The sequence below is a fragment of the Pocillopora damicornis genome, chromosome 14 (genome assembly GCF_964200805.1).
Source record: "Pocillopora damicornis chromosome 14, jaPocDami1.2, whole genome shotgun sequence".
Lineage (NCBI taxonomy): Eukaryota > Metazoa > Cnidaria > Anthozoa > Scleractinia > Pocilloporidae > Pocillopora > Pocillopora damicornis.
Window position 1 is genome coordinate 11,306,533 of NC_142683.1, and position 23,712 is coordinate 11,330,244.

The 23,712-nt window shown below is 37.3% G+C and overlaps 3 protein-coding genes across 6 annotated transcripts in view; 1 reads left to right on the top strand and 2 right to left on the bottom strand.

Moving 5' to 3' along the window:
* The first annotated feature begins 369 nt into the window (after positions 1 to 369).
* LOC149034430 (uncharacterized) lies at positions 370 to 5,333 on the top strand. 2 transcript variants are annotated; one of them, XM_089194684.1, is made up of 5 exons: positions 370 to 519; positions 1,221 to 1,271; positions 2,851 to 3,183; positions 3,553 to 3,660; positions 4,085 to 5,333. In XM_089194684.1, exons 1-5 carry the CDS (start codon positions 405 to 407, stop codon positions 4,132 to 4,134), a joined length of 657 nt encoding a protein of 218 aa, XP_089050810.1. In that variant the 5' UTR covers positions 370 to 404; the 3' UTR covers positions 4,135 to 5,333. The 2 variants fall into 2 exon arrangements, with proteins under 2 accessions (XP_089050810.1, XP_089050811.1); XM_089194685.1 differs by lacking the exon at positions 370 to 519 and adding an exon at positions 836 to 1,093.
* Positions 5,334 to 6,868: 1,535 nt separating this feature from the next.
* LOC149034431 (uncharacterized) lies at positions 6,869 to 13,865 on the bottom strand. 2 transcript variants are annotated; one of them, XM_089194682.1, is made up of 5 exons: positions 13,640 to 13,865; positions 12,741 to 13,211; positions 11,328 to 11,408; positions 9,569 to 9,649; positions 6,869 to 9,045 (listed from the first exon to the last, which is right to left on the bottom strand). In XM_089194682.1, exons 1-5 carry the CDS (start codon positions 13,710 to 13,712, stop codon positions 8,852 to 8,854), a joined length of 900 nt encoding a protein of 299 aa, XP_089050808.1. In that variant the 5' UTR covers positions 13,713 to 13,865; the 3' UTR covers positions 6,869 to 8,851. The 2 variants fall into 2 exon arrangements, with proteins under 2 accessions (XP_089050808.1, XP_089050809.1); XM_089194683.1 differs by lacking the exon at positions 13,640 to 13,865 and adding an exon at positions 13,347 to 13,615.
* Positions 13,866 to 14,918: 1,053 nt separating this feature from the next.
* LOC113666364 (uncharacterized) overlaps positions 14,919 to 23,712 on the bottom strand; it is a 31,933-nt gene continuing 23,139 nt past the window's right edge. For both annotated transcript variants that reach the window (XM_027182141.2, XM_027182140.2), the window contains 10 exons: positions 23,259 to 23,355; positions 22,507 to 22,574; positions 21,651 to 21,788; positions 21,270 to 21,401; positions 20,811 to 20,863; positions 19,356 to 19,463; positions 18,835 to 18,911; positions 18,203 to 18,264; positions 18,031 to 18,091; positions 14,919 to 17,141 (listed from right to left, as the gene is read on the bottom strand). In XM_027182141.2, the coding sequence (XP_027037942.2) occupies positions 15,835 to 17,141; positions 18,031 to 18,091; positions 18,203 to 18,264; positions 18,835 to 18,911; positions 19,356 to 19,463; positions 20,811 to 20,863; positions 21,270 to 21,401; positions 21,651 to 21,788; positions 22,507 to 22,574; positions 23,259 to 23,355 (2,103 nt within the window). In that variant the 3' untranslated portion in view covers positions 14,919 to 15,834. The remainder of the gene's footprint in view (positions 17,142 to 18,030; positions 18,092 to 18,202; positions 18,265 to 18,834; positions 18,912 to 19,355; positions 19,464 to 20,810; positions 20,864 to 21,269; positions 21,402 to 21,650; positions 21,789 to 22,506; positions 22,575 to 23,258; positions 23,356 to 23,712) is intronic.

Below are 23,712 nucleotides of genomic sequence, written 5' to 3' on the forward strand. Positions count from 1 at the left end.
ACTTCTCGCGCTCTTCGTTAAGGTTTCCCTCCGCCATTATGGATGGGGCGATACCGCTGGATGGATGGTTTGTTTTGTCTTTTGAATTTGGCGCGACTGCATTAGGTTCGACGTTTGAAACCGCTGCCGTGCTATCGTCGTGCCACTGCCGAGCCAAATTCATTTGAGTTCGGCACGGCAGTAGCACGTCGTTTGGAACAGGCCTTAGAGCGCTCCGGTGATTTAACGTTGCTTTTGAAATTAATGCGGTTGTATGTTGCGGTTGCCAGGTCTGTTGATTGGTTGAAAATTGGACATCTGTCAAATAAAGATCAGAAGGATTGTTCCAGGCTTCTTAAATCTTCTAGAACCTTCTAGAACCCTCACTCTTGGGTTACGTCATATGTAGAGGAGAATAAATTTCCATGTTGCGATATATTAGTCCTCTTCTAGCCTTTGGTTCTTGCGGAGTGAACGACATGGCTTCTGTGCTAAAAACAATTATCTTTGGGTTCAATGCTTTCATATACATCTGTGTAGGTGAGTGTTCGTTGTTAATAGCGGGTACTCACGGTATTTGTAATTCGATTATTTTCGCTTTAGCTGGATTACAATGTAGAGTAAGTCGAACCAGCGCCACCAAGGAGAGAGGTTTATAAGCTCGGGAAGAAAAATTTCCGCACAGCCCCATGTTCATAAAAGCTTTAATATGCTCTTATCTTACTTGACCTGCTGTTATTGATCACTTGTTTTCGACCGAACGAAGAAAAATCTTATCGAGAGTATAAAGCACATGGTGTTACTGTCACATGACTGTAAGTGTGAGACCCCTCCCAATACCGCATGCGCAGTGAGTTTTCTTGCTATCATTTCAATTATTGTTTACCGTTAAACTCCTCAAAACTGACTCAAATACCGCTGTTTAGTGATTTTCCAACAATTTGGTTACTTTGTTAAGAACGGCTGTAAAGTAGACTCTATTGGGATCTACTTAATATGGGTATTTCGTGGGATTTAGATCAGTAATCTGTTCTTGCTTTGTATTAGTAGAAACTACCCCATCACAAAGGGTATGATACTTGGAGTTGGGTTTAAGTATATCCACAGGGTTAAAGTTAAGTGACCCGTAAAAGACCTTGGTAACACAATGTTTTTCTCATATTCACTTCTTTATCCGCAGTTCACCTGTAGATGATTTCCATTAATGTTCACAGTCACAATGTTTTTCATTTACTTCCCAGGTGTGATGGGACAAGGTGCTGTCAAGCCTGCAGCTGTTCAAAACTTTTCTGGCAAGTTCACAACTACATTTTTGTTTAAAATTCATCTAACTAGTCCTGATTTGCCTAGGCATATATAAACGTTTGATGTCAAGCTCAATTCTATGTCCATTAATTAACTTTAACCCTTCAACTCTCATTAGTGAGGAAGACAAAAGTTCTCCTTATAATATCAAAATAACATCAAGCAAACAAGTGATGAGAATTGAGAAAAATATCAATTGGGTATTCATAGTTGATCCAATACCAAAATTCTCCAAACTAACATCAGAATCGCTCTGATGAAGGGCTAGTGCTCGAAACGTCAGCTTTTTTACCCTTTACGGTGGCTAATTTGCGTTTTCAACTCAGTTGTTAACACTAAATTACCTGCTATACTCTCCCACCGACGCAGCACCACAGTTTCTTTAGAAACTTAACCCTTTTAACATCAGAAGAATTGTATGGCAGACAGTAGGGAGAATTACCAATTAGATCTTGGGAGTGAAAGGGTTAAATGTGAACCTATGTATCCTATAGCTTTTTGCACCTATCAGTCCTTCAGTCTGTACATTTACAAAGACTTAGCTGTAGCCTACTACCAGACCACCTTCAAATCATGCTCGAGCTAGGCAGCAGCCATTACCATCAAAATAGGGGCTTTATATGATTACATAGCTCATGTTTTTTTACCTATGATTAAACTGAAAATGACTGTGGTGTTAAAAGCATACCCTCTCCACCACTTTTCTTTGGATATGCCACTGATAGTAACTTATTCTCTTACAAGGCAGTTTCCGGACTGTGTCTTGTATGTACCAAGGTTTAAATTGCCTTATTTGCTTCAAATGAATATGCTTTTGGGAGCATATTAATTTCCCAGAGTCTCATTGTGGGTTTCTTCTTAGAGAAGGGCAAGGGAAGTTACCAAAAACAAAAAACTTTGTGGAGGCTGCCAGAATAAGTGAATACCTGATATACTATAGGCATCTTTTTGTTGAAGATCACTAATTTTTCCTTGATGTAAATATATTTGGTTAAAGCTTTGGGAAAGAATACTGTTTTCTATACATTTATATTCACAAGGAGAATTTGTTTCACAATCAAGATCTTCTTTAGGTGGTGATCATTTCATTTATTCTTGTAGCCTTAATGAGTAATGCAGGGATGATATTCTTAGGAGAAATTAGATGCTAGTCACTCTTAGGGGTTACAGGGTTTAAGATTTTGGACAGAAATGATAGAGTGCCAACATGCAAGTTTTTAGCTTTTTGCATGTGTTATTATAAACAGGAAATGGTGTGCAATGTTATGCTGGCAAACCACCGTAAAACAGGATTACAGTGTTACATGTGGTCAATTAATTACAATGTCATGTACATTTTTGCACAGAAATGCTACTTATTATGAATCAGTGATTTCATAGGTTTTATTTTGGGAAAGTGGGAGAAAAGAGGGTGTGTTTCAGAGGGGATGGGTGGGGCTAATCAGAGAGGGCATGTTAGTTATTGAATGAAGGAATGGCATTATTTCAAAGCTGGGTAAATCAAGTAAGTGACAGAAAATATTTTTGATAAATTATTTGGTAAACCTTCAAAATTTTCTTCAACAGTTCCTCTAGGAGGAACATGGAATATCCAACTCCACATAACAGACCCAAGGGTAAATTACATCTACCTCAAAAGAGAGGGTAGAGACCATTCTGAAAATCGCCTCATAAAGCTTAACAAAGGTGAATCTGGAAATGGCACATGTTACAAACCGGCACCTGAGTGCCACAAGTATTACAGTCTTCGCCACATTGGAGAAAATGTTATACAAATCACAATGAGACTACTTTTAAAGTCGATGGAGGGTGTTTATGGACTGTACGACTACTGCTATTGGGCAGACCACAACTGTACCAGAGATGGGCCTATTAAGACATTTTTGTTAATCATTGAAGGTAAAGTCAGATGGTTTACTTATTTTTAGATAATTCATTTTTTGCTAGAATACCCCAGTGGTCACTTAGTACATTGTCTTACCCTACATGTGATGCAAACATTGACCATACCATAATTTGTTTCCAATAAATGCAGATGATCCCAATTTTTGGCCAAGAGTGAGCTATTGTGGTTTGAGATGGACAAGTAGCTTAGCCTATATGGGGTATTAGCAGAAGTTAACAATAAGTAATTTCCATTGAAATTGTACATTTGCAGTGACCTCATGCAATTTTCTTCATATAGTTATGGAAGAGAATATATAACCACAAAGTTCTACCATTCCTATAAACTGCTCTGAGAAAACCTTCTCATTTTCTTAATTGCAGATGAGCAAAACACTCCACAAGGAGAAAAAGAAAATATGACAGAGGAAAGTCCCACACAAGTGGTTTTCACTGGATCTGCAATGAACATTCAACAATCAGCTTGGTTAGGTAATGCTTATTTGAGCCAAATGCAAATCCTCAGCTTCTGCAGAAAAAGATTTTGTTTTTAGGCCAATGCATGCTGTTTTAAATACAGTGTATGTTGTTTTTATTCATTTTTACCACAAAAAGCCAGCAAAGTTCATGTCATCATGAATTTCAATACCCCTTTAATTAACTTGCAAGACCTGTATTCTTACCCTATGGCCTCTCTATAAATTTTGCTGTAAATTAGTTGGGAAATTGTGTGGTGTTAGTTATCATCGTGATTACACCCTTGTTCTACCTTGTTACACTATTCTCATCAGCTCAGTGTTTACCTTAAAAAAATTGTTCAAATTTGATTAATCATTGTTTGTACCATAATCTTATCACTTTCCATAAGTATAATCAACATGCTTACTTATATGGTTACTTTTCTTTTTACTTTCAGCAAAGTTAACATCTGTGTCAATGGTTGTTGTGCTATACTGGGTTTTTTAACTGACAGCTTTAGATTGATACTCTGCAAAAAGGAGCCAGATTAAAATCTGAGGACAGGCAGGTTCACTGATTTGGCTCAAATTTTGCATGTACAGTGTAAACTTGGGTAGAGGTTGTTATCACAAAATGGATAATTATTTAAAGGTTGAAATTTATTTTTTTGTGGGAAATAGCTTCTCACTGCAATTTGGAGCCCATCTGGGTATGGATTTCCTTTTCTTTCTCATTTATGTATCTGTTTTTGCTTTAAAACAATTCTGCAACTCTTCTTCTGTATTTTGAATATTAAATTTTGTAGAAAATATAAAGGGAAGGGTTTAAACCCACCATTCAATTTACTCAGTTTTAGGAGTTTTAAGATTCCTGAGATTTTACAGGTGTTGTTTAAAAGCCTCTCCCTTGAACCAGTTACCAAAGCTTTATACAAAGTACAGTTGCATAAATTAGTTTTATAGAAATATTTGTACAAGTGTTATTTGCTTTTAGTCAAAATACATAATAACAAATGTTACTGACAACCTTTTCTTGCTGTCAGCTGGTGCATGAAAGCCAAGTTAGGAAGCTTTTAAAGATAGACATGCTTGAACATGAGTTAGTGTTATAAAAAGTAGACTTTTTTTGGTTGTGTTGATGTAAAAAGTGTTCTGTAGTCTTTAGGTATATGTAGGAGCATTTTTAATAGGAAATAAATTTTTGCTTAACTTTTGATTAAAAAGGAGAGAATTGTTGGTCAATAGTGAATCCACTCTGGGTGAACATAACTATTGGAGAGGGGAGTAGTAAAGCCAGAGTTGTTTTTCAAAATTAGCAAAGGACTTGCCTACAACCTGACATTCATCATTTCCTCCATTACTTTGGAGAGGTATCCCTGAAGGTGCAAGCTAGGGATTTGTAAAAGTATGCTGGTGACCATCAGTTATGTCATTCTATGTTATTTCAAATACCTTTTTGGTATTTAAAATAGTGAAATACCACAAAGGGCTTTAGCAATTTCCTCTGTTAAGGGAGTAGTATGTCACGAAGCTACCAAAAAAAACCCATGCAAAGCTTATCTAGATTATTACTAAGTCTAAGTTGTTAGTAACTTTGAAAGGTTATCCTGATCTCACTGGGACAAAAACAAAACACCAGTCATAAGGAAGGGCAATTCTTCCATTTAGGACCTTCAAACTTGTGTCTGAGCAAACACAAACTTTATATTAAGTACTTAATTGTACCTAATTGAAGTCTTTCTCCATCCTCTCTACCACCTTTTAAACCTCAGGTAATTATAGAAACAGTGCATGTTACAACCTTGGAACAACACCTGTTGGAATTCTGTGCAACACAGTGCAAAGTGACCCTCTCAATAGCAAGCAGCTCCAGTTAATGGTATTCTCAATGTTGAAAGTAAGAAGTAATCATACGTTTGACAAAATCAAGGGAATACAATGTGGCCTCATAATAACCTTGAAAACTAGCACATACTTTGCATGTGCCTCACTCCCAGAGTTCTGCATAGCATATGTACATCAATGTTTTTTTTTCTGATTTTTTTTTTACCTGCAATGCATTTTACTGAAAAAGGAAAGACTGCTTGTGGTCTAAGAGTCAAGAAGTCCCATTTATTTCAGCCATGGTTCAGTTATTGTCATATTCTAAGGGGAGACACTCCTTCAACAGAGCCTCTCTCCTGGATAAGAAATGGATACCAGGGGATGGGGGATTCTGCATTGACTTAGCTCCTGTCCAGGAGGAGAGAGTAGTAATGCTCCTATTTCCTGTATGGTATGGAACCCAATTTGAGCTCAAGTTATCTGTGCTCTAAGAGCACTGCACACCTTTTTGGGAAACAAGGGATTTTTTATGATTGCACCGTGCATTGCAATCAGCAGGAAGTCCTGCACAAAATCCTTCACAAATGATCAAATATAATGTCCAATAAATGATTACAGCATGCTTACTGGGTGAGAATGCCTGTCAGTCAATCCCAAACAGTGCAGAAAGGTGAAATTTGAGTGCTGACTGTAAACTTTTGCACTGTAAGTTACACAAGCCCATAGATGAGGCAAGAGCATGCTTTGAAAGTGTTTCTAACTTAAACCTGTAGTTAAAATTCATATCACCAACAGAAAAGTTTGAATTAAGCATTGTCCACTGACTCCACTGTTGTATTGTTATCCTGGGAACAATTAAGTGAGCCAGATCTGTTTTAAAATGAAACTGAAATAGAACACCCTATGAAATTATCATCATGAGTAATAAGGAAAAGAAAAAGGATATTGATGATCCTAAACCTTGCAACGTAAAACTTTTTACAAACTGTATGATTGATGCTTCCTCAAAGCAAAGCCAAGGACCACGTCTAACACAACTTCCCTGACTTTTCTATTGGCCAATAAAATTAAATTTTAAGTAGCTGGCAGTCTCCTCTTTCACCCTTAATCTAACTAATATAGAATTCAATGAAATCCCCTATAATAAAGCAACTGTACTGTGGTCTAAAAGATGAAAGAAAGTAGGAACTAATCAAATTAAAAGAAATTGAACATCAAGATCAAGATGAATGAAAAATGTAGTTACAGCTCACGGTAGTCCATGTGTCAAACTGGGGGTGTTATAATTTAAAATGTTCCTGACTTTTTATCATTTTAAAATTTTACTGACTCAGCATAAAGTTCAATGATACTTTTTCCCACCCCAAATTTTCCCAATTGTAGAGGCAACAATGTGAAGAGAATATTTCTAAAGCCACTGTGATTATCATATAACTTTTATTATCAATATCGCGGTGTAAGGACTTCATTACACAAAATAATTTCCCCTTTTCATTTTATCTTACTCTTCCTTAAAAATAAACTATCCTTTGTAAAAAGTTTGAAAATATCTCTTTCAATTTAAGCAATTTTGTCAGTTACCTTGCAACAATGGGAATTAACAATTGAGTATTTTACATGACAATAAATAATTAAAAGTAGTTCAATTATTCACCACTGACCATAATTAAATCATTCTGAAACTATGTTACAGCATTTATTTGAATTATTACATCCATTTCAAAATCACTTGTGTTTGTTGAAATCTGATTGGCTCTCACTAGTGTTGCTAATTCACAAATTGCACCATTTTGTGCTCTAGATGGCATCTCTTTTCCCAGCCCATGGCAGACAGCTTTACTAAAGCACAGCGACCAATCAAATTTCAACCTTTGTTTAAAGAATCACTTGAATTGCAGGAAAATACAACTGGGTCACTAACACATCTGTACAGGCTAAAAAACTTGTTCTGAGTAACTGAATGTCCCAATTTCAAAATAGATGTAATAAAGTGGTTATTGAACTTAGTGCTGTTCAAATTGTGGTCTGAAATTATACTTGTGGTTTTAAATGAAAGTAACCCTTAGCTTTACCTAATAAATAATCAATATGGTGGTAAGGATGAGTCTACTCACTGATTATCAAGTCATTACTACAAATGACAATGGGTTGATCTGCTCTCAAAGTTTAAGTTAACTTTGATTTATGTAACATCTCTATAATTTATCATAATGATAATTCAACAAAATCCAAATTCAAAACCAGTTTGAATTTGAACAACTTTTAATTCCATGACAGGAATAAACAGTTACAAAAGTATCCATGTCACAAATTACGATTTGCAATGTGTTTTCTCTGACCTGCATTTCAGTGAGTCTTTGCCCTAAAACATATTTAACTCTATATCTAATTTCTCCCAATCAAAATTGCTAGCCCAGATCAAGTAGCAAAAAATCATGAAAATTTTGTTAAATAGTACCATATTTGGATTGAAATATTTCCCAAAATCAACCCTGAGATATGGAGCCTTGTCATTTTAACTTCACTTCTCTCCAATAACAAATTTAAACAAGACGTTCCACCTTGACATGGGTTTAAAGAATTTGACAATCAACTGTCAAAATATATATATATTGCTCTGATGAAGGGCTAACACTCGAAACATCAGCTTTTTTACCCTTTACGGTGGCTACTTCACGTTTTCAACTCAGTTGTTAACATTAAGTTACCTGCTATACTCTCTATACTCTCTCTCTTTCTTAAGAAACTTACTCCTTTATTCATTTGTCAAAATATAAGCTGATGATGAACAAGCCCACAGTGCTAATTCAATGACATGCATGTACTTTCTAAAGCTAAAATTGCTTTGCAACACTTAACCAGTCAAACAAAATATTTTTAACCCTTTGACCCCAAAGAGTGATTAGCCTCTAATTTCTCCTTTCAATATCAGCCCTGATCTGCAAGCACAGTTAACAATGTATAGAGAACAGTATGGAGAATGTGCATTTTGATGTTCGGGTTTAAAGGGTTAACTTACTGTAGTTTCTAAAGATTTGAATCATATTCACAGGTTTACAGGATGGGGACTCTGTAATTTGCCAATAAATAAATAAATAAATAAAATGGGGAAAAAATGAATGGGAATTTAGCTTTTGACATTTGCTGGTGGTGGCACTTCTTGTCCACTTTTTCTGGGTCAAATTGAAATTTGGAATGTTGGCTTTTGTGGAGGGAGAAAAACCCTTGGAGTAAGGATGAGAACCAACAACACACTCAATCAACATGCATGTGCTGCCAGGTTCTGGAATCAAACCCGGGCCACAGAGGTGGGAGGCAAGTTAGTCAGAGTAAACTTTTGCAGTGTTTAGTAATTAACTGCCTTTTCATAGAAAGGTGGAACTTCTCATTTCATTGTTAAACTAAGAAACTAAGGTTAATTCTCCCTGTCCACTTAACTTGCCCATCATTGTGTTGATAGGATTTTCAGCATCATATATTGCACGATTATTTTTTCCTTTCAAAACCACACATGCAATGCAGATAGTGATTAGAACAGCTAGTGAAACAGTGGGAACAGCAATTAGCACAGCCAGATTACTTGAACTAACTGCTCCTAAAAATATCAAAAGACAATGATGAGAAAAAAAGTTAGAGAGACCCTCTGGGATAAAAATGACACTCAAGTAATCACTTATTAAATAACCCCTTAACTCCCAAGATCTGATTGTTAATTCTCCCCTCTAGCTGCTTTACATTTCCTTCTAAATTAGTTCAGAGAATTTGGTGTTAGATCAAGAAAAACAACTTCTATATGATAAGTGTAAGTATTCTCCTTACCTGTTTGCTAGATATTGTATGGATATTATAAGGAGAGGTTACCTCTAAATCACTTTTGGGAGTTAAAGGGTTAATTGTTACTTTAATTTTCAACAACAATATTTTTGATTTTTGACCTAAAAAAAAAAGAAGGCAAGTTAACATTAGAAAGTTTTTTCAGTCTGTAAATTTCTTCAGTACTTCATCCCCAAGTAGATGTAGGTAAATGTTGAATTATTGCTAGCAGATTTTTGCTAACAGACTTTACATGGTTTTACTTTTTGTACCCACATGGAGGTGAAATCAACTTTAAGGTGTACCTTTAGCCATATGGTTGTCCTTCTGATGACGTGTTGGCTCAATATGGACTGATCCTGAACTAACATTACCTGGAAAACCAGCTGTAAAGAGGAATTAAGAGAAAACAGTATGTCAATTCCAGATAGCTGGCACACAATGTATATCATTTTTATATCCATTGCCATGGTTGATATATTTAACAAAGCTCAGTCAAACAAATTGTTCACGTATACTCATTGATTGATCATCTCTCAAGTCCAGAAACCCATTTAAGTTTAACAAGTGTGATGAGCCAGTCATGCATGTTCATTCAAGAAACAGAAAGATACATAAAAAAAGTATCATTAGTGTTTATTTCTGTTGCAATTGTTGTTTTGTTTAATTTGCTTTTAGTGAATTTTTGTTGCATTTTTGTTGTTACTTTCTTTTATCCAATTTTATGAGATAAGATTTTTAGGTTGGGTCATGAGAGCAGCTCAGAGTTAAAAAGTCCCATAGAATTACAACAATGTATCCTCTGATGGCACCCTTTAATGTTGGCCCATTGTTTACCCCAAGTTACTTCCAAAAAAGACACAGTTACAATGAAAATAAATAACATACTTGATTCTTTTGTATAATAGTTTCAACTTTGTATTAATGGTTGGTAAATGTTCACCCACGATTATACAGCACATCACTAAAAACAACAGGTGACTCTAACAAACTGCAGAGAGCCACCTTAAGGGAATAGTTAATTTAATCATAACATTGACTCTACACACAGCCCCACACCCACAACCCTATGGAGTATTATTATATACTCAACAAAATATCACGTTTCTGATTGGTCAATGATGAATGCATAAATAGGTTATAGAGTGCAATAGAGGTTATAGAGTGCAATACGGAGAAGTTGCCATGGAAACACCGGGGAAGCACCAAATTTGAACACCAAATTATAAAAAAATGGCAGAGAATATAATAAATAAAAAATCGTATGAACCTGCTCGTGCATTTCGTGATTTATGGTCACTCGTGATGTTTTGAAAGTTCTCAAATTGCACTCGCCTACGGCTCGTGCAATTTTGAGAACTTTCAAAACATCACTCGTGCCCATAAATCACGAAATGCACTCGCGTTCATACGATTTCCTATACTTATTGAAAGCTAACATGTGTGGAGCCAAATGGGTTGGCATAAGCCTGACAAAAAACACCATCTAGCCAAGCACTCTTTAGCTCTGTTTTAAATTTAAGTTATCAAAATAAAGTAGAAATAAGACAAAGCAACTAAAATTTTTTCATGGATAGCTGGTATCTTCTTAAACTGAAGAAATAAAGGAAAAGTTTAATTGATGGCAGAATCTTTGTTTGTTATTGTTGACTGCATCCTTTTAGAGTCATCTATAATCCTGTCCTGTTTAGGTTTAAATTAAACAAGGTTTCAGAAAAATTAGTCATACATAAAAATACTTATTATTGACTCAGTTCAGACAGGCAAAACAAGGAAATATGGGTTTCCTGTCTGGTCTCCAACTGAGTTAATTAGTTACTTTTTTATAGTTACTTTAATTTTCAACAACTTACAATATTTTTTATCTAAAAAAAGAATGAAGAAGGCAAGTTAATATTAGAATGTTAGTCATTTTTCAGTTTATTAATTTCTTAAGTACTTCATCCCCAAGTACTGGTAGATGTGAGTAAATTTTGAACTACTGCTGGCAGATTTTTGCAAACTGACTTTAGATGGTTTTACTTTTTGTATCTACTTGGAGGTGGAAACAACTTTAAGGTGTACCTTTAGCCGTATGATTGTCCTTCTGATGACTTGTTGGCCCAAAATGGACTGATCCTGAGCTAACGTTACCTGGAAAACCAGCTGTAAAAAGGAAATAAGAGAAAACAATGTCACTTCCAGATAGCTAGCACACAATGCATATCATTTTCATAAACAACGTTTCAAAATGATTGGTCATAAATCAAAATACTTATTATTGACTCAGTTCAGTCACGCAAAACAAGGAAATATGGGTTTCCTGCCTGGCCCCCAACTGATGCAACAGGCCCTACATAAAATATAACAAGCCAGTCATAATGAATGCCCAACTATTTCAGACATTGAGACCTTTCATGGTTAGATAATGCTTTAATTTTCTCACTCTTAGGAGTGACCAAAAATTAATTTGTTTTGACCTCTTAAGGCAATAACTCTTGTAAGCATACAATTCTACAAACAGAAACTTTTTCCAATTCCCAGGGTGTACATGGGATTATAGGTAGATTGAAGGTGCTACAATAATAAAAATCATGCATGATCACCCAAAATTTGATATGTAGGGAAAGCATCCTTCAGTTAGTATGCTAACTGCCAATGACTCCTAGAGAAAATTCCACTTATGGACCATTATTAAGAACTGTTCAGTAGCTCAATCCATTTAATATAATGTTAATTTAATGAATTGACATTAATGACTCTTATGATAAACAAATAGCTCTTCCACTCCACCTAAGGTAATAATAAGTACAATTTTCGATAAATCTGTTGACGTTTTGAGGCAAAATAGTTCTAGCCCAATGAAATAAAACGCCCCTATAACATGCAATACACCAATTTGATCTTCGTCTTGATATACAGTGCAACAACGAACCAATTAACACTCTCTTCTGCCATATTATATCTGAATCATTTATTACATCAAAGGCACGAGGATTAAACTGCAAAATCACCTGCCACTTACTTACAGGTCATTGATTAAGAATATGGTCTATTGTGTCAAAGCCTCAATCTTCACAGCCTCCCGAAACATGTACATGAGCTCGAGGTGGACCAAAGTGGCAGGGTACTCGACAGTTACTCCGTTTACAGCAGCATTCATGCTTGTTTTGCCAATCGTAAATATGAAGCTTGCCAAAACCATTAATTCATTTGACCGTTGCATACTTGGTTGCCAAGCCTTTGACCTTGTTCTGATACAAACGTTGCTGCCTTTCGAAAGTAGATTATTTTTTTATCATGCTAACAAGACACTGGTCTCTATCCCAAAATGGTCACTTTCAGCCTCTCTCCAAATTGAAGGCTTGGCAACAAAGTACACAAATATAAATTGGGCTATTAATCCCAGAATTGGAAGAGGTATATATGCTCTGATATCATCTTGAGTAAAAATAGCGGGCAGTCAACTTAAATTAAGCAACTAAAGAGGGTACTTACTTTGTGTCTCGGTGTAATTCAGAGAATAATGTTGATCGTGTCGGTATTCTGTACCCTTTTTGTCGTGAGAAGTCACGACAACAACAAGTTTATGTACAACGACGGAATTTCCACCAAGTGTCGTGTTTGAGAGGCGGAGATTGAATACTGTATAAACTCGCACCTGGCCGGTTGGGATATAAGTAACGTTGACCTCACTTTTCATTGAGATACCAGCCTCCTTCAATTTGAAGTCCCGAACCATTTTCGGGTTCACTCTAGCCACAAACACTCCAGCAGAATTAGGACGAAGTGAAACGAGACTACCGCCATTTTTTTCTGCGAAAACAAATAGCTGCACCTCGTCTACCGAAACAGTGACATTCGAGAGTAGCATAACGCTCTTAACTGTTAAGTTGTGCTGATGTTTCGTCACTTGGATGGTTTCAGGTGGAAAGGTGTAACTACCATCGTCGTTCCTCACACCTTGCCCTGCAATCCGAAAGCATAAATATCTCCTTTAATGTCAGCTTGATTTTTAATGTACAAGATCAAGCCATTCGGGATATCACTACGGAATATACTGACTAATTATACCAGTACAGAGATAAAAACAAGATTACTCACCGTCAATTTGCCAAGTATGTAGCAAGACAAAAAACACACACAGTGCATAACCATGAATAGCTCTTCTGAACATGTTAACCTTAACCGTTAAATGATCGTCAAAAATTTGGTTCCTGGATATAGTAAAATACTATGAAGTATGAACACGAACTTAATTCTTAATTTACGAGATCAAGCTAACTGGCATATTACTACGAAAGATTCTGACTGAATGACACCGGTTCATACCGGTGCACATATGCTGACTAAGCATAAACATACTTGTGTGCAAATAAAAGCAAAAGTTTCCTCACCTTCAGTGTGCGAAGGATGTAGCAAGCCATAAATCACAAACAGAGCATAAGCATGTATGAATATTCTGAACATGTTAACCTTGACTGGTTAATGATCGTCAAAAATTTGTTCCCAAAGTATAGCAAAATACTATCTAGTATGAGCACGAGATTCTGTAAAATGTGACTCGTTTCTTGCCCTTACCCCAGTCACACCCCGTTTCCGTCAAGTATCCTGAATTTGGTCACGTTCCCTTGCCTTCTTTGGATAATATCACGTACTCTTTCGAGTAAGCCCCTTCAAGATAAAGAACAGTCTGATTGAATTGCCGCCGAGACAAAAGAATAAAAGAAATTAATTAATTAATTAATTAGATTGATTCCAAAGGGCACAAATTCTTCGCTTGTTTCCCTTTGGGTAAACTCCAGGAGAGCCTGGGCTACCTGTTCAAATAGCACGCGCCTTCTCGCCTTAGTTCGACTGAATTGCCGACGAGACGAAAGAATAAAGGAAATTTATTAATTAGATCGATTCCAAAGGGCACAAATTCTTCGTTTGTTTCCCTTTGGGTCAACTCTTTGGGAGCCTGGGCTATATGTTCAGATACCGCGTGCCTTCTCGCCTTAGTTCGAACACGACTGACTAACGGTACTTTGGTCTTGAAGACAATGATAGCAAGTCGTGGTGTATCTTTCTTCTTGGGTTTCAACGGATAAATAGGCCGTGTTAGGTTCTCTCACAATGCCATGGAAGAAAAAATATGTATTTTGATATGGGAAAGTTCGCCATATTACGAACTGTGGGGTGAATTTATATAGACCGGTGAGCCTCTTCTGCCTCAATGACCATGTTCTGAGTTTTGACAGATCGTAACTGTTGTTGGTCGAAGCCATAGCCCACGTGTAGCCCTACCCTCCCCCGCAAGGTGAAATGAAAGGGAGGGAACCCTACCTTCTGTTTCCCCTTGCGAGGGAGGATACGGCTACACATAAGCTATCGAAGCTGTCGTGTTCATGTATGTGGGGTCATCGGACATGTGAGTTCATCCGTAAACAAAGCAGTAAACTAATAATACTTTTGTCTACATGCTCCATTTTTCGGTATGTAAATCACACACAACCCGCGGTTTCTCTATTCGCTCTGACGAAAGGCTAAAGCTCAAAACGTAAGCTTCAGAAACTGCAGAAATTATGGGGTTACTAATAGCTGAGTAATACATTTTTTTGGACATATGCTAATTTTGAAAGCTCCAATTTCCAAAGGAAATGTATACCGCACTAAAAATTTCACACAGACTGCTTTGCTATGATCTTTTAATTGTTCCATTTGCTGTTTTTTCAAACGTTTGAAAACCACGAACAACTTTTAATGAGGCAAAATTGCTCATAAAAACCCGGATGTACAATATTCAGGTGTCTTACGACAGAAACAGGGCAGACAATGGACCGCATTCATACTGGACTGCGTTCATACTGTCCCAATAACACTCACAATTATAAGGGTTTCCTTGACTGAGATCTCCTCTATCATTCCATTGTTTGGCTACGTAATTTATTGTTCCTTTGTTCATTTCAAAATGGTGCTCGTGCTATTGTTATTTTGAAACTTGAAAATGGCTGCAGCCATGTATTTTATTTTAAATTGAAATTCCCCCAGTCCCAGATTGATTTAGGAGAAACGACCAGACACTGCCGGTAATTGTGAAACTAGCTCTGCATGCTCATAAAATTACCGAAGAAAAAAACATCCAAAGCACTCATCCGATATATAAATACATTACTCTCACACCCTGACGTGACCACGGTTTTTCCCTAGATCTAAAAATAGGATTGTCCTGTTGACACTTACTGCAGGCACATTGAACACGACCTCATCAGGGAAATGCCGGTTAAACAGACTGCCATCTTTGCAAGGAAGTATTAAATATTCAACTAGTGAGAATTCCTGTTAAGCCTGTTTGATTACAATAATATACTTGATATAATTTCAAAACTTAACCAAACCAATTACGATAAATTTGAACCTAAAATGCCAATAATCTTGATGTACTTCTCAATCAACAACAAATTTCGGTTTAACTTAAAAAAATGTCAATAAAAAAAATTCAAAGGCATAGTATATGATTGCTTACTGTCCTCTCAGAGGACACTTCCTTCGAGAAGACGAAATTCTATTTCATTTCAACCTAATTTTCGTTCTTTTTCTCATTATCACACTACTCGGTGATATGTTGAGGACTTTCATCTTCATTGTCTGTTTTAGACATTGACTCTACATTTGCATCCTTTTGACAAGTCGTTGCGCTCTCTTCTGTATCTTGAGCGGGTTGACTTTCAGCTTTCTCTTCATTGAGTAGTTTATCTGTAACCACATCGTTCTTTTGTTGATATGTTTTACCTGGATTAGTTTCTCCGCTGCCTTCATCTCGTTGCCAAGACTTAGCCACAAATTGTTCTTCCATGCTTTGTATTTCTCCCACTCCATCTTGTGGCGTAGAGTCAATATTATTTTGCTGTTTTTCTTGCTGTTTAAGGGTTTCGTCGTTCAGCACAACCTGTGAATCAATTTCTTTCATTGATAGATCACTACAGCCCGCCTGTTTCGTGTTAACCCTGGCCGGAAGATCAACATTTTGACGTTCTTGCGCATTTTCTCCGCTTTGAATCTCTCCTTTAACATCAGTTTCTTTTCCATCTCTTTCCGTACCATCCAATATTTCTTCCTCCATAGAATATCTTGTTTGGCTTTCCTGGACCTCTACCTCTTTACCCTTTCTGTCATTTGAAGCAGTTTCCTCTTTCACCTCCCCTAATCCACTCTTCACAGACTCCTCGACATCGTCCTCTGCACAAGTCTTCGTCTTCCTATTGTCTTCGTTTGGAGATGCTGTTATTGTTGCTGAAGGATCTTCATCAGCCACTGGCGATTCACTAATATCCTGAATTTCATTCACAGTGTTGACGACATTATAATTTGACTGAGATGAATCTTGAACAGCATTTTGTTCCTCTTCGTTGTCGATCCTTGTTGAAACATCTGTATTACCAGATACGGCTTCCAAACTTGACGCCTTGTTATCATCAACGTCGATGGACGCACTTGTCGATTTAGAAACTTCTTGTGGTTGATATTTTTCCTCAGTTCTTTCACTCAATTCAAGGCGATCTCCATCACCCACAGAATCTTCACAAGTGTTCGCAGTATCTTTAGCAGCACTTTGTGACTCGCAATTATCATTCACATCTGGTAAGGCCGCATCTTGACTTCCATCTTGTGCTCTAAAACTTTGACTTTCGCGTATCCTGTCTTCAACCTCTATCGGCTCAAGCCCTGGATAACTTTTTGTGTCCTTGCTGTCGTCATCAGAGCTGTGCTCGTCAGAGATTTCTCCCAAAAAACTGACTTCATCAGGTTTCCGATGACCATCGGCATCAAGTAACGTCATCGACGGCGCAACATTGATGTCACCAATGTCGGAGGTTGAGGCGATCTTTTTTTTCTTGAATTCAATCGCAGTTTTCTCTGCAAAGAGATCACAAAATGTTATCGGATGATCGAACACTGAATTCAGATATGCAATTGGAAACCAGCTGCGAGGTCAAACGAATTGCAATGGTGGGTGAAGTTTATAGAGAATTTTACCCTTATTAAAGTGAACAATATTAAACGAGAAATAACATGGTAGTGTCTGTTAATGGCCTCTGTTCCGCTCTTTCGTTAAGTCTGCTTTTATTTGAGTTTTCTCTCAAAGAACAGAGCCTTTCAATTAAGAGGGGAACAAGGGAAAAGGCACGAGAAGTCAAAGATAACTCAAAGTAAACACAAGGAAAACTGCCTACAGCGCGGGAAAATGCGAGTAACAAAGTCATAGTTGGTTGTAGTTTTCCATCTGATTGGCTGAGAGCGTAGCACAATTTTCATAAGCTAACAAGAGAGCGAAATAAACCAAACTGAATGCATTTCAGGATAACTTTCGACACTTCCCCCAATAAATTTCTGTGTAGTTTGAGAACGAAAGGAGCCAGGCGAAGACCGGAATTGAGGTATGGTATAGGACGAGAGGGTAGTTCGTACTCAATTCTCATTCAAAGAAATCACCTTCGTCAAGGACTACATCAGGGAACCGTTGGACAGATTCCTTCTCTACTAAGAACCATTCAGGTTTTTTTTTTTGAAGGTGAGCGCTAAACTATGCACCACGATAACTTTTCATGTACAAGACATGGAAATTTGTCACGATTTCCTTCACCCTTCAAGCAAAACCAACCCTTTAAACCAAAAGGTTACGAGAACGAGATCAATGGTTAGCTAAGTTCTCAACAAAATATCGTAACCATAATTAAGAGAAGACTGAAACTCCCTTCGGCTATGCGACAGATATAACAAATCTGGACGAAGAGATAGAGCTTACCTAGCTGGATAAACTGGTTTGCGTAAAACAGAATGGCTCGGTAACAGAATTGATACTGCTCCTAAAATAGAAACCACGACATAACATTGGTAAAAATGCGATGAGACAACTCCTAACCAAAAATTAAAACATACAAACCAAAATACTGTTTATTTACAATTGATCACAATACCTTTTTCTGAACAGTGAGCTTGCGATGTTTCCTGAAGTTTCTGACAAGTTTAGGAATATTCACTGAAAAGTAAAATGCAATCGTGTTATTAACAAAGTAGCAGGAAAGGAAATGCAATGTGATAAATTGTTCAAACACCAGCTATTATCTCTTTTAGGAATGACAACTGAATTTGGCTAGACAAATGTTAACGATGAAACATTCCACTCTCTAATATTTCTGGGGGCACCGCTTTACGGTCAAAACATATTATCGGGTTTGTCAGGAGGTAATCGATATTCCGTGCCTTTATTTTTTTAAGTTTTTCCTTCCCCAAATCTCGTTTGGAATTACTAACAGAAGATTGTTCTTAACTTTTAAACCTTAAGAGTGACTAACATCTAATTTCTTTAAACATTACCACCACTGAATCAAACGTTACGGTTGTGAGAATATTGGAAACGATCATGTATTAGAGAAGCTCTTGATTGTTAAACAAATTCTCCTGGTCAGTATCGGAGGAAATGTAAAGAGAACAGAAGGGAGAAGATGCATACTGATGTTAAGGTGTACAAGGGTTAACATAAGACGATGAACACCATGTTAAGACGCGGTTTTTGTAACTGTGGGATGTTACATTCAACCAGGCTTACCAATGAGTCCAGTACCGATCAGTTCACAGATTGCAGTGTAAATAACACAGAACGTTCCTGCTCGGCCCACACCAGCGCTGAAAATAAGACAACACACCTTTTTCACATAACGTAAATGAGTTTGAGTTGCAGGCTGAACTAATCACTCCTTAGAAAAAGTTTCCCTTGAAATGATGGCATTTTAAAAAATTCCATCACAAAATCCAAAACGGAGTCACCTGTAAAACTCTAAATCAAAATTATAGGTTATTTATTTCCACTCCAATTTTTTACTTCATATCTTAGGCAACCAGAAAGTTTTCAAATATCAAACGAAAAATTGTTCCAGGATGGAGGTTTTCCATAAGATGGCCGACAAAACACAAATATTTAAGCTCTAACAGGCTTCTTGCATAGTGGTTTTGGTTTCCAACACTCAATCGAAATGTGTTCCAAATCATAATTCTCCTGTCGCTCACTGTAACAAAGAGATTGCCCTAATATCTGAAGGGCTCTTCCAGGCACACCACAACCAAGCTCACCTGCAGTGTACCAAAAGCGGCCTCTCAGCGTTAGGGTCATTCTCCTGGTATTGATTACGGACCTCCGACAAAAAGGTCAACAAATCGGATGGTGAATGAGGAACTCCGCTGAAACAAACGAACACAAAGACAATGAGTTTTAAGAGAAGGTTTACAGGCATTTTTCTTAACTCTTTAACTCCTAATACATACTATCGTCTTATTTCTCCATATCATATTATCACTGAATCACACATCAAGGTCATGAGAATAAAGGAAATGATCAACTAAAGAAGCTCTCTATTGTCAAACAAATTCTCCTTTTCGGTACCTTAGGACCGTGCATCCGATGTTGGGGTATAAAGGATTATTAATGGTAAAAGGACTGAGTGGAGTCTAATTCGATCTGTAATCATACAACTGATTAACAAAAACGGACGACCACGGTGGGCTTTTAACAACGCTGATCCTTTGCTGAATATTATGCAGAACTCTTGTCAAATGTGAATCAAGCATATGGCTTGGTTAATTAACCAGATCTCTGCAGGTCAGCAGGTAAGGCATTCAATCAATAGACCCAAATGTCTGAGGCTCGATTCCTAAAGGGGAACTCGGATCTTTCTCATTGTCACAAGCTTGTAACAAACACGCTACTTCCATCTCACACTCGCCGCTCGAACTCAATATGCAGTATCATATTTCTTACTCTACCCTTAAACAAGGGCCATTATAGAAATTACCAGGACAACGGCAAATAAAACATCATTATCATTGTTGCCATCATCCACATCGTTATCGCCATCTCATTATCGTTATCGTTACCTTTTTCGTTATCTCACAACCCTTTAATCCCTCAGAGTGATAGCATCTAATTTCTCCTTACAATATCACCCCCAAATCACACATTAAGGTCATGAGAATAAAGGAAATGATCACCAACAAGAGAAACTCTGGATTAAGAAACAAACTCTCCTCATCAGCACCTTAGGGAATGTATAGGGAACAGTATTGAGAATATGCATTCTGATGTTAGGGTGGAAAGGGGTTGAAGAAATAGATCCCATGTTGCCTCCGTACGTTTGATCAGTTAGGTCACAGATGGAGTACAAATGTGGCAAGGACGAAAAAGTGACGCGCAAGGCGCAGCCGAGTATGTCACTGATGTTCTTACCATATTAGGACATCTTCTGTGATCTGTAACTGTGCAGACTCACGGCAACATAGAATCAATTTGTTTTTAAATGATAATAAAGCAAAATTTTTGTTAATGGTGATGTCATCTATGCGTATTTCCCCCAATAAATCATACGTATCATAAGTAAGAACTAATCAAAGTGCGTGTATCATTCAGCTTATCACATAAATTGTTATTTTCATAAGTAGTAAAGGTTGCCGTTATCGTTACTGTGATCGTTAGATCTCTATCGTTATCATTGTCACTGTCGTTATTGTTATGGTTATCAGCGTGTTACTTACTGATCAGGCCAACCAACAAACTGCAAATGCGTCACGACCAGCAGTTCATCGCTCTAAAAAAAAAGGTAAAAATATTAAAATATAAAAACCATACAACATTTTGCTCTACATAGCACAAGAAAATGTCGGGATAACGGTAAATTCAACGACTTTTGGCATTTTTCTTCTGTTCTTTACCACAACGGGCTACAACGTAACCTATCTTTACTTGAATTTAACAATAAAAAGGCAAGTGGAAAATATTGTCGTCGTGCAATAATAACTCGCTTGACCATTAACTTTTACCTCTAATCGCTCTGACGAAGGGCTAACGCTCGAAACGTCAGCTTTTTTACTCTTTACGGTGGCTAAATTACGTTTTCAACCCAGTTGTTAACACTAAATTACCTGCTTTACTCTCCCACCGACGCAGCACCACAGTTTCTTTAGAAACTTACCCCTTTATTCATTAACTTTTACCTCAGCATGTTGAACGTGCATAATTCGCTCGATCCAGGCCTGGCAGTGATTTAGGCTCCTCATATGGACCCTCATTGCTCCATACACCACTGTGTGACCCTCATCTATTGGCCAGTACTGATGGCACTTCAGCTGCAACACAACAGAGCACTTATCAATTATGTCCCTATATACTGTCACATAATCCTCTTTGAGTATACGTAAACTCTGCCACCTCAACGGCCGAAAGCTTTTTTGATTAATAATCACCACCACAAGTCTCCGGGTTGGCTCGCTAATTTATCGACTGACTAATCAAAACGGATCGATTCTCAGTAATTCATTTAAAAAGAGGGTGTTAATATTGATGCGAAAACAATTCTGTTTTATAGAGGAACTTACCCGGTTTCCTTCCACCTCTTTTGTAAGCATGACAATAACTGTGGATTTCTGTTCCCAGACCATCAGCCAGAAGTCTCCCAAGGTGGCGGCAATGGGGCCCTGGGTCAGAATATAATCTGGAGACAGTGGCGTCACTCTCTGCAGACACAAATACCAAGGTTTTCCATCAGTACGCAAGAAAATAAGAACGCAAGTTTGCGCTTTACAAATATCCCATTCATATATTCTTCAAGCTCTTGAAGCACATATACCTCACAGAAATTATTTTTGTTGGTCGCTAAATTATAATTTACTCATGGTTATAAAACCACAAAAGATGTTGAAAAAGGCAAACCTGTGCTGCAAAGCAATTTAAAATAAGCAGCTTTCAAAGCCAATAAATAAAGTTAAACGACGCAAATATCGAAACTTTTTGCAAAAACAACTGCAACAACTTCAACTGAGCTACTTTAGCAGAACTGAAATTTTGACACACGTTCTCTAAAATTTTCCTTATTCCCGAAATGGTGGAATTCAAGCAAAAAAAATATTGATCATAAAAGTGGCAAAGAAGAGCTTCACAAAAAAGTTTTTAGTCTCTTTTGCTACCTAGAGAAAACTTCGTAACTCGATTATAATAGTAATAGTAATAATATTGATAATGATAATAACAATAATAATAATAGTGATAATTATGATAATAATAACAATAATACTAATAATAAAAGTAGTATTAATATTTCTTTGGCGTGGAAAAAACAAGAAAGGAACGAGGATGTCTACGGACAATAACTACTGAATTAAAAAGACTGCATATGAAGAACGCGAAAAAGTTATCCTGGCGCTGACGTAGCCGGTGAGCGCCACTATTGTATACCTTAATAGCACTAGCATTGATGTAGTCTCCTCCTTCTTTAGTATCCAGTGTCACCCTTGAGTGGTCCCCTGTAAAAATAAGGAAAAAACACGTCTCTTGCATGAAGTAGAGGAGAGGGTCAAAATAATTCCTGCAACTGACACTATTAATCATTTTCAGTCGTTAAGCGAAGAGGTTGTTTAACGATGATTCTGAACACAAGCCAAATGGCCAGCACCATTTAAACCTATTCCGGATTCCGCTACATTAATCGACCGAGAGTGCACCCATTCACCTCGAAATTATTGGCTACAAGAGATTACCTCTACCCCCCCTCCCCTCCCCCATCTTCAGAACTTTCTCAGGTTTTCTGCTGTTTAGGTTCCCTGGCACCCATTCAAAAACCTGGATGGAGAGAGAAGCAATATGGGAGTGAAGTGTCTTGCCCATGAACACAATTTCATGACCATATAAAGGGAATGCGAGATTCAGTGGTGACTTATTCTGACGAGTGCGCTCTAGACTCCCCATGGAAAAGTTTCGGATTTCCACAGCAAAGAGTGAAGACAAAATAACTTCTTAAAAATTATCACACATGGAAACAATTCTGCCCTAAATTGATGTTTTGACAATCAGCTGTTCAGAAACTATCCTCTAGTAACATAGCAACATGACTGAGTCGTTACTACGTCACAGACAATACTTAATGCCATGTAGAACAAGAGTATAGCCCAAAAGACAGAATATCAACAGAGTATTCACTAGATGGTTACATGGTAAGATGTCTCTGTATCTGTTCTTGGATGAATTCAATGTGGCTGCTTGAGTTGAAAACATAGCAGCGTCGGTTTCCTGCATCTTATCCAGCACCTGAAACCATTAAATGATAATAAAACTTAAAAACGTAGCTTTCTCTTAGCAAGCCAAAGCTATTTCGATTTTATCCCAAACACAGAAAATTCACGCCGATTAACTACAAAACTGATTAGTTATGACGCAAATAATTATGATTTTCAAGAGTAAATTCTTAATCAGCCTAATGGTCGCCAAGCGACCGCTCAGATATAGTCAAATGGTTACCCCCTCCCCTTGTCCACAACCACCTGTGCCCCCAGAACGAAGTTTAGAGTTTGTTTTGTTCGCAATATCATTAATTAGACCCCCCTCTCCCCTTCCCCAGAGCCGCAATGATCCTTAGTGATATCAAAAATAGAAAGGGAAAAAATA

What these genes read in the sequence shown, in the direction of transcription:
- LOC149034430 (XM_089194684.1), top strand. Translation starts at nt 405, where the DNA reads ATGTTGCGATATATTAGTCCTCTTCTAGCCTTTGGTTCTTGCGGAGTG. An exon ending in AGCTGTTCAAAACTTTTCTG is followed by an intron (nt 1,272 to 2,850) that starts GCAAGTTCACAA and finishes TTTCTTCAACAG; the next exon opens with TTCCTCTAGGAGGAACATGG. An exon ending in TCAACAATCAGCTTGGTTAG is followed by an intron (nt 3,661 to 4,084) that starts GTAATGCTTATT and finishes TTTTACTTTCAG; the next exon opens with CAAAGTTAACATCTGTGTCA.
- LOC149034431 (XM_089194682.1), bottom strand. Translation starts at nt 13,712, where the DNA reads ATGTTCAGAATATTCATACATGCTTATGCTCTGTTTGTGATTTATGGC. An exon ending in ACATCCTTCGCACACTGAAG is followed by an intron (nt 13,212 to 13,639) that starts GTGAGGAAACTT and finishes TTCGGATTGCAG; the next exon opens with GGCAAGGTGTGAGGAACGAC. An exon ending in GGACAATCATACGGCTAAAG is followed by an intron (nt 9,650 to 11,327) that starts GTACACCTTAAA and finishes TCCTCTTTACAG; the next exon opens with CTGGTTTTCCAGGTAATGTT.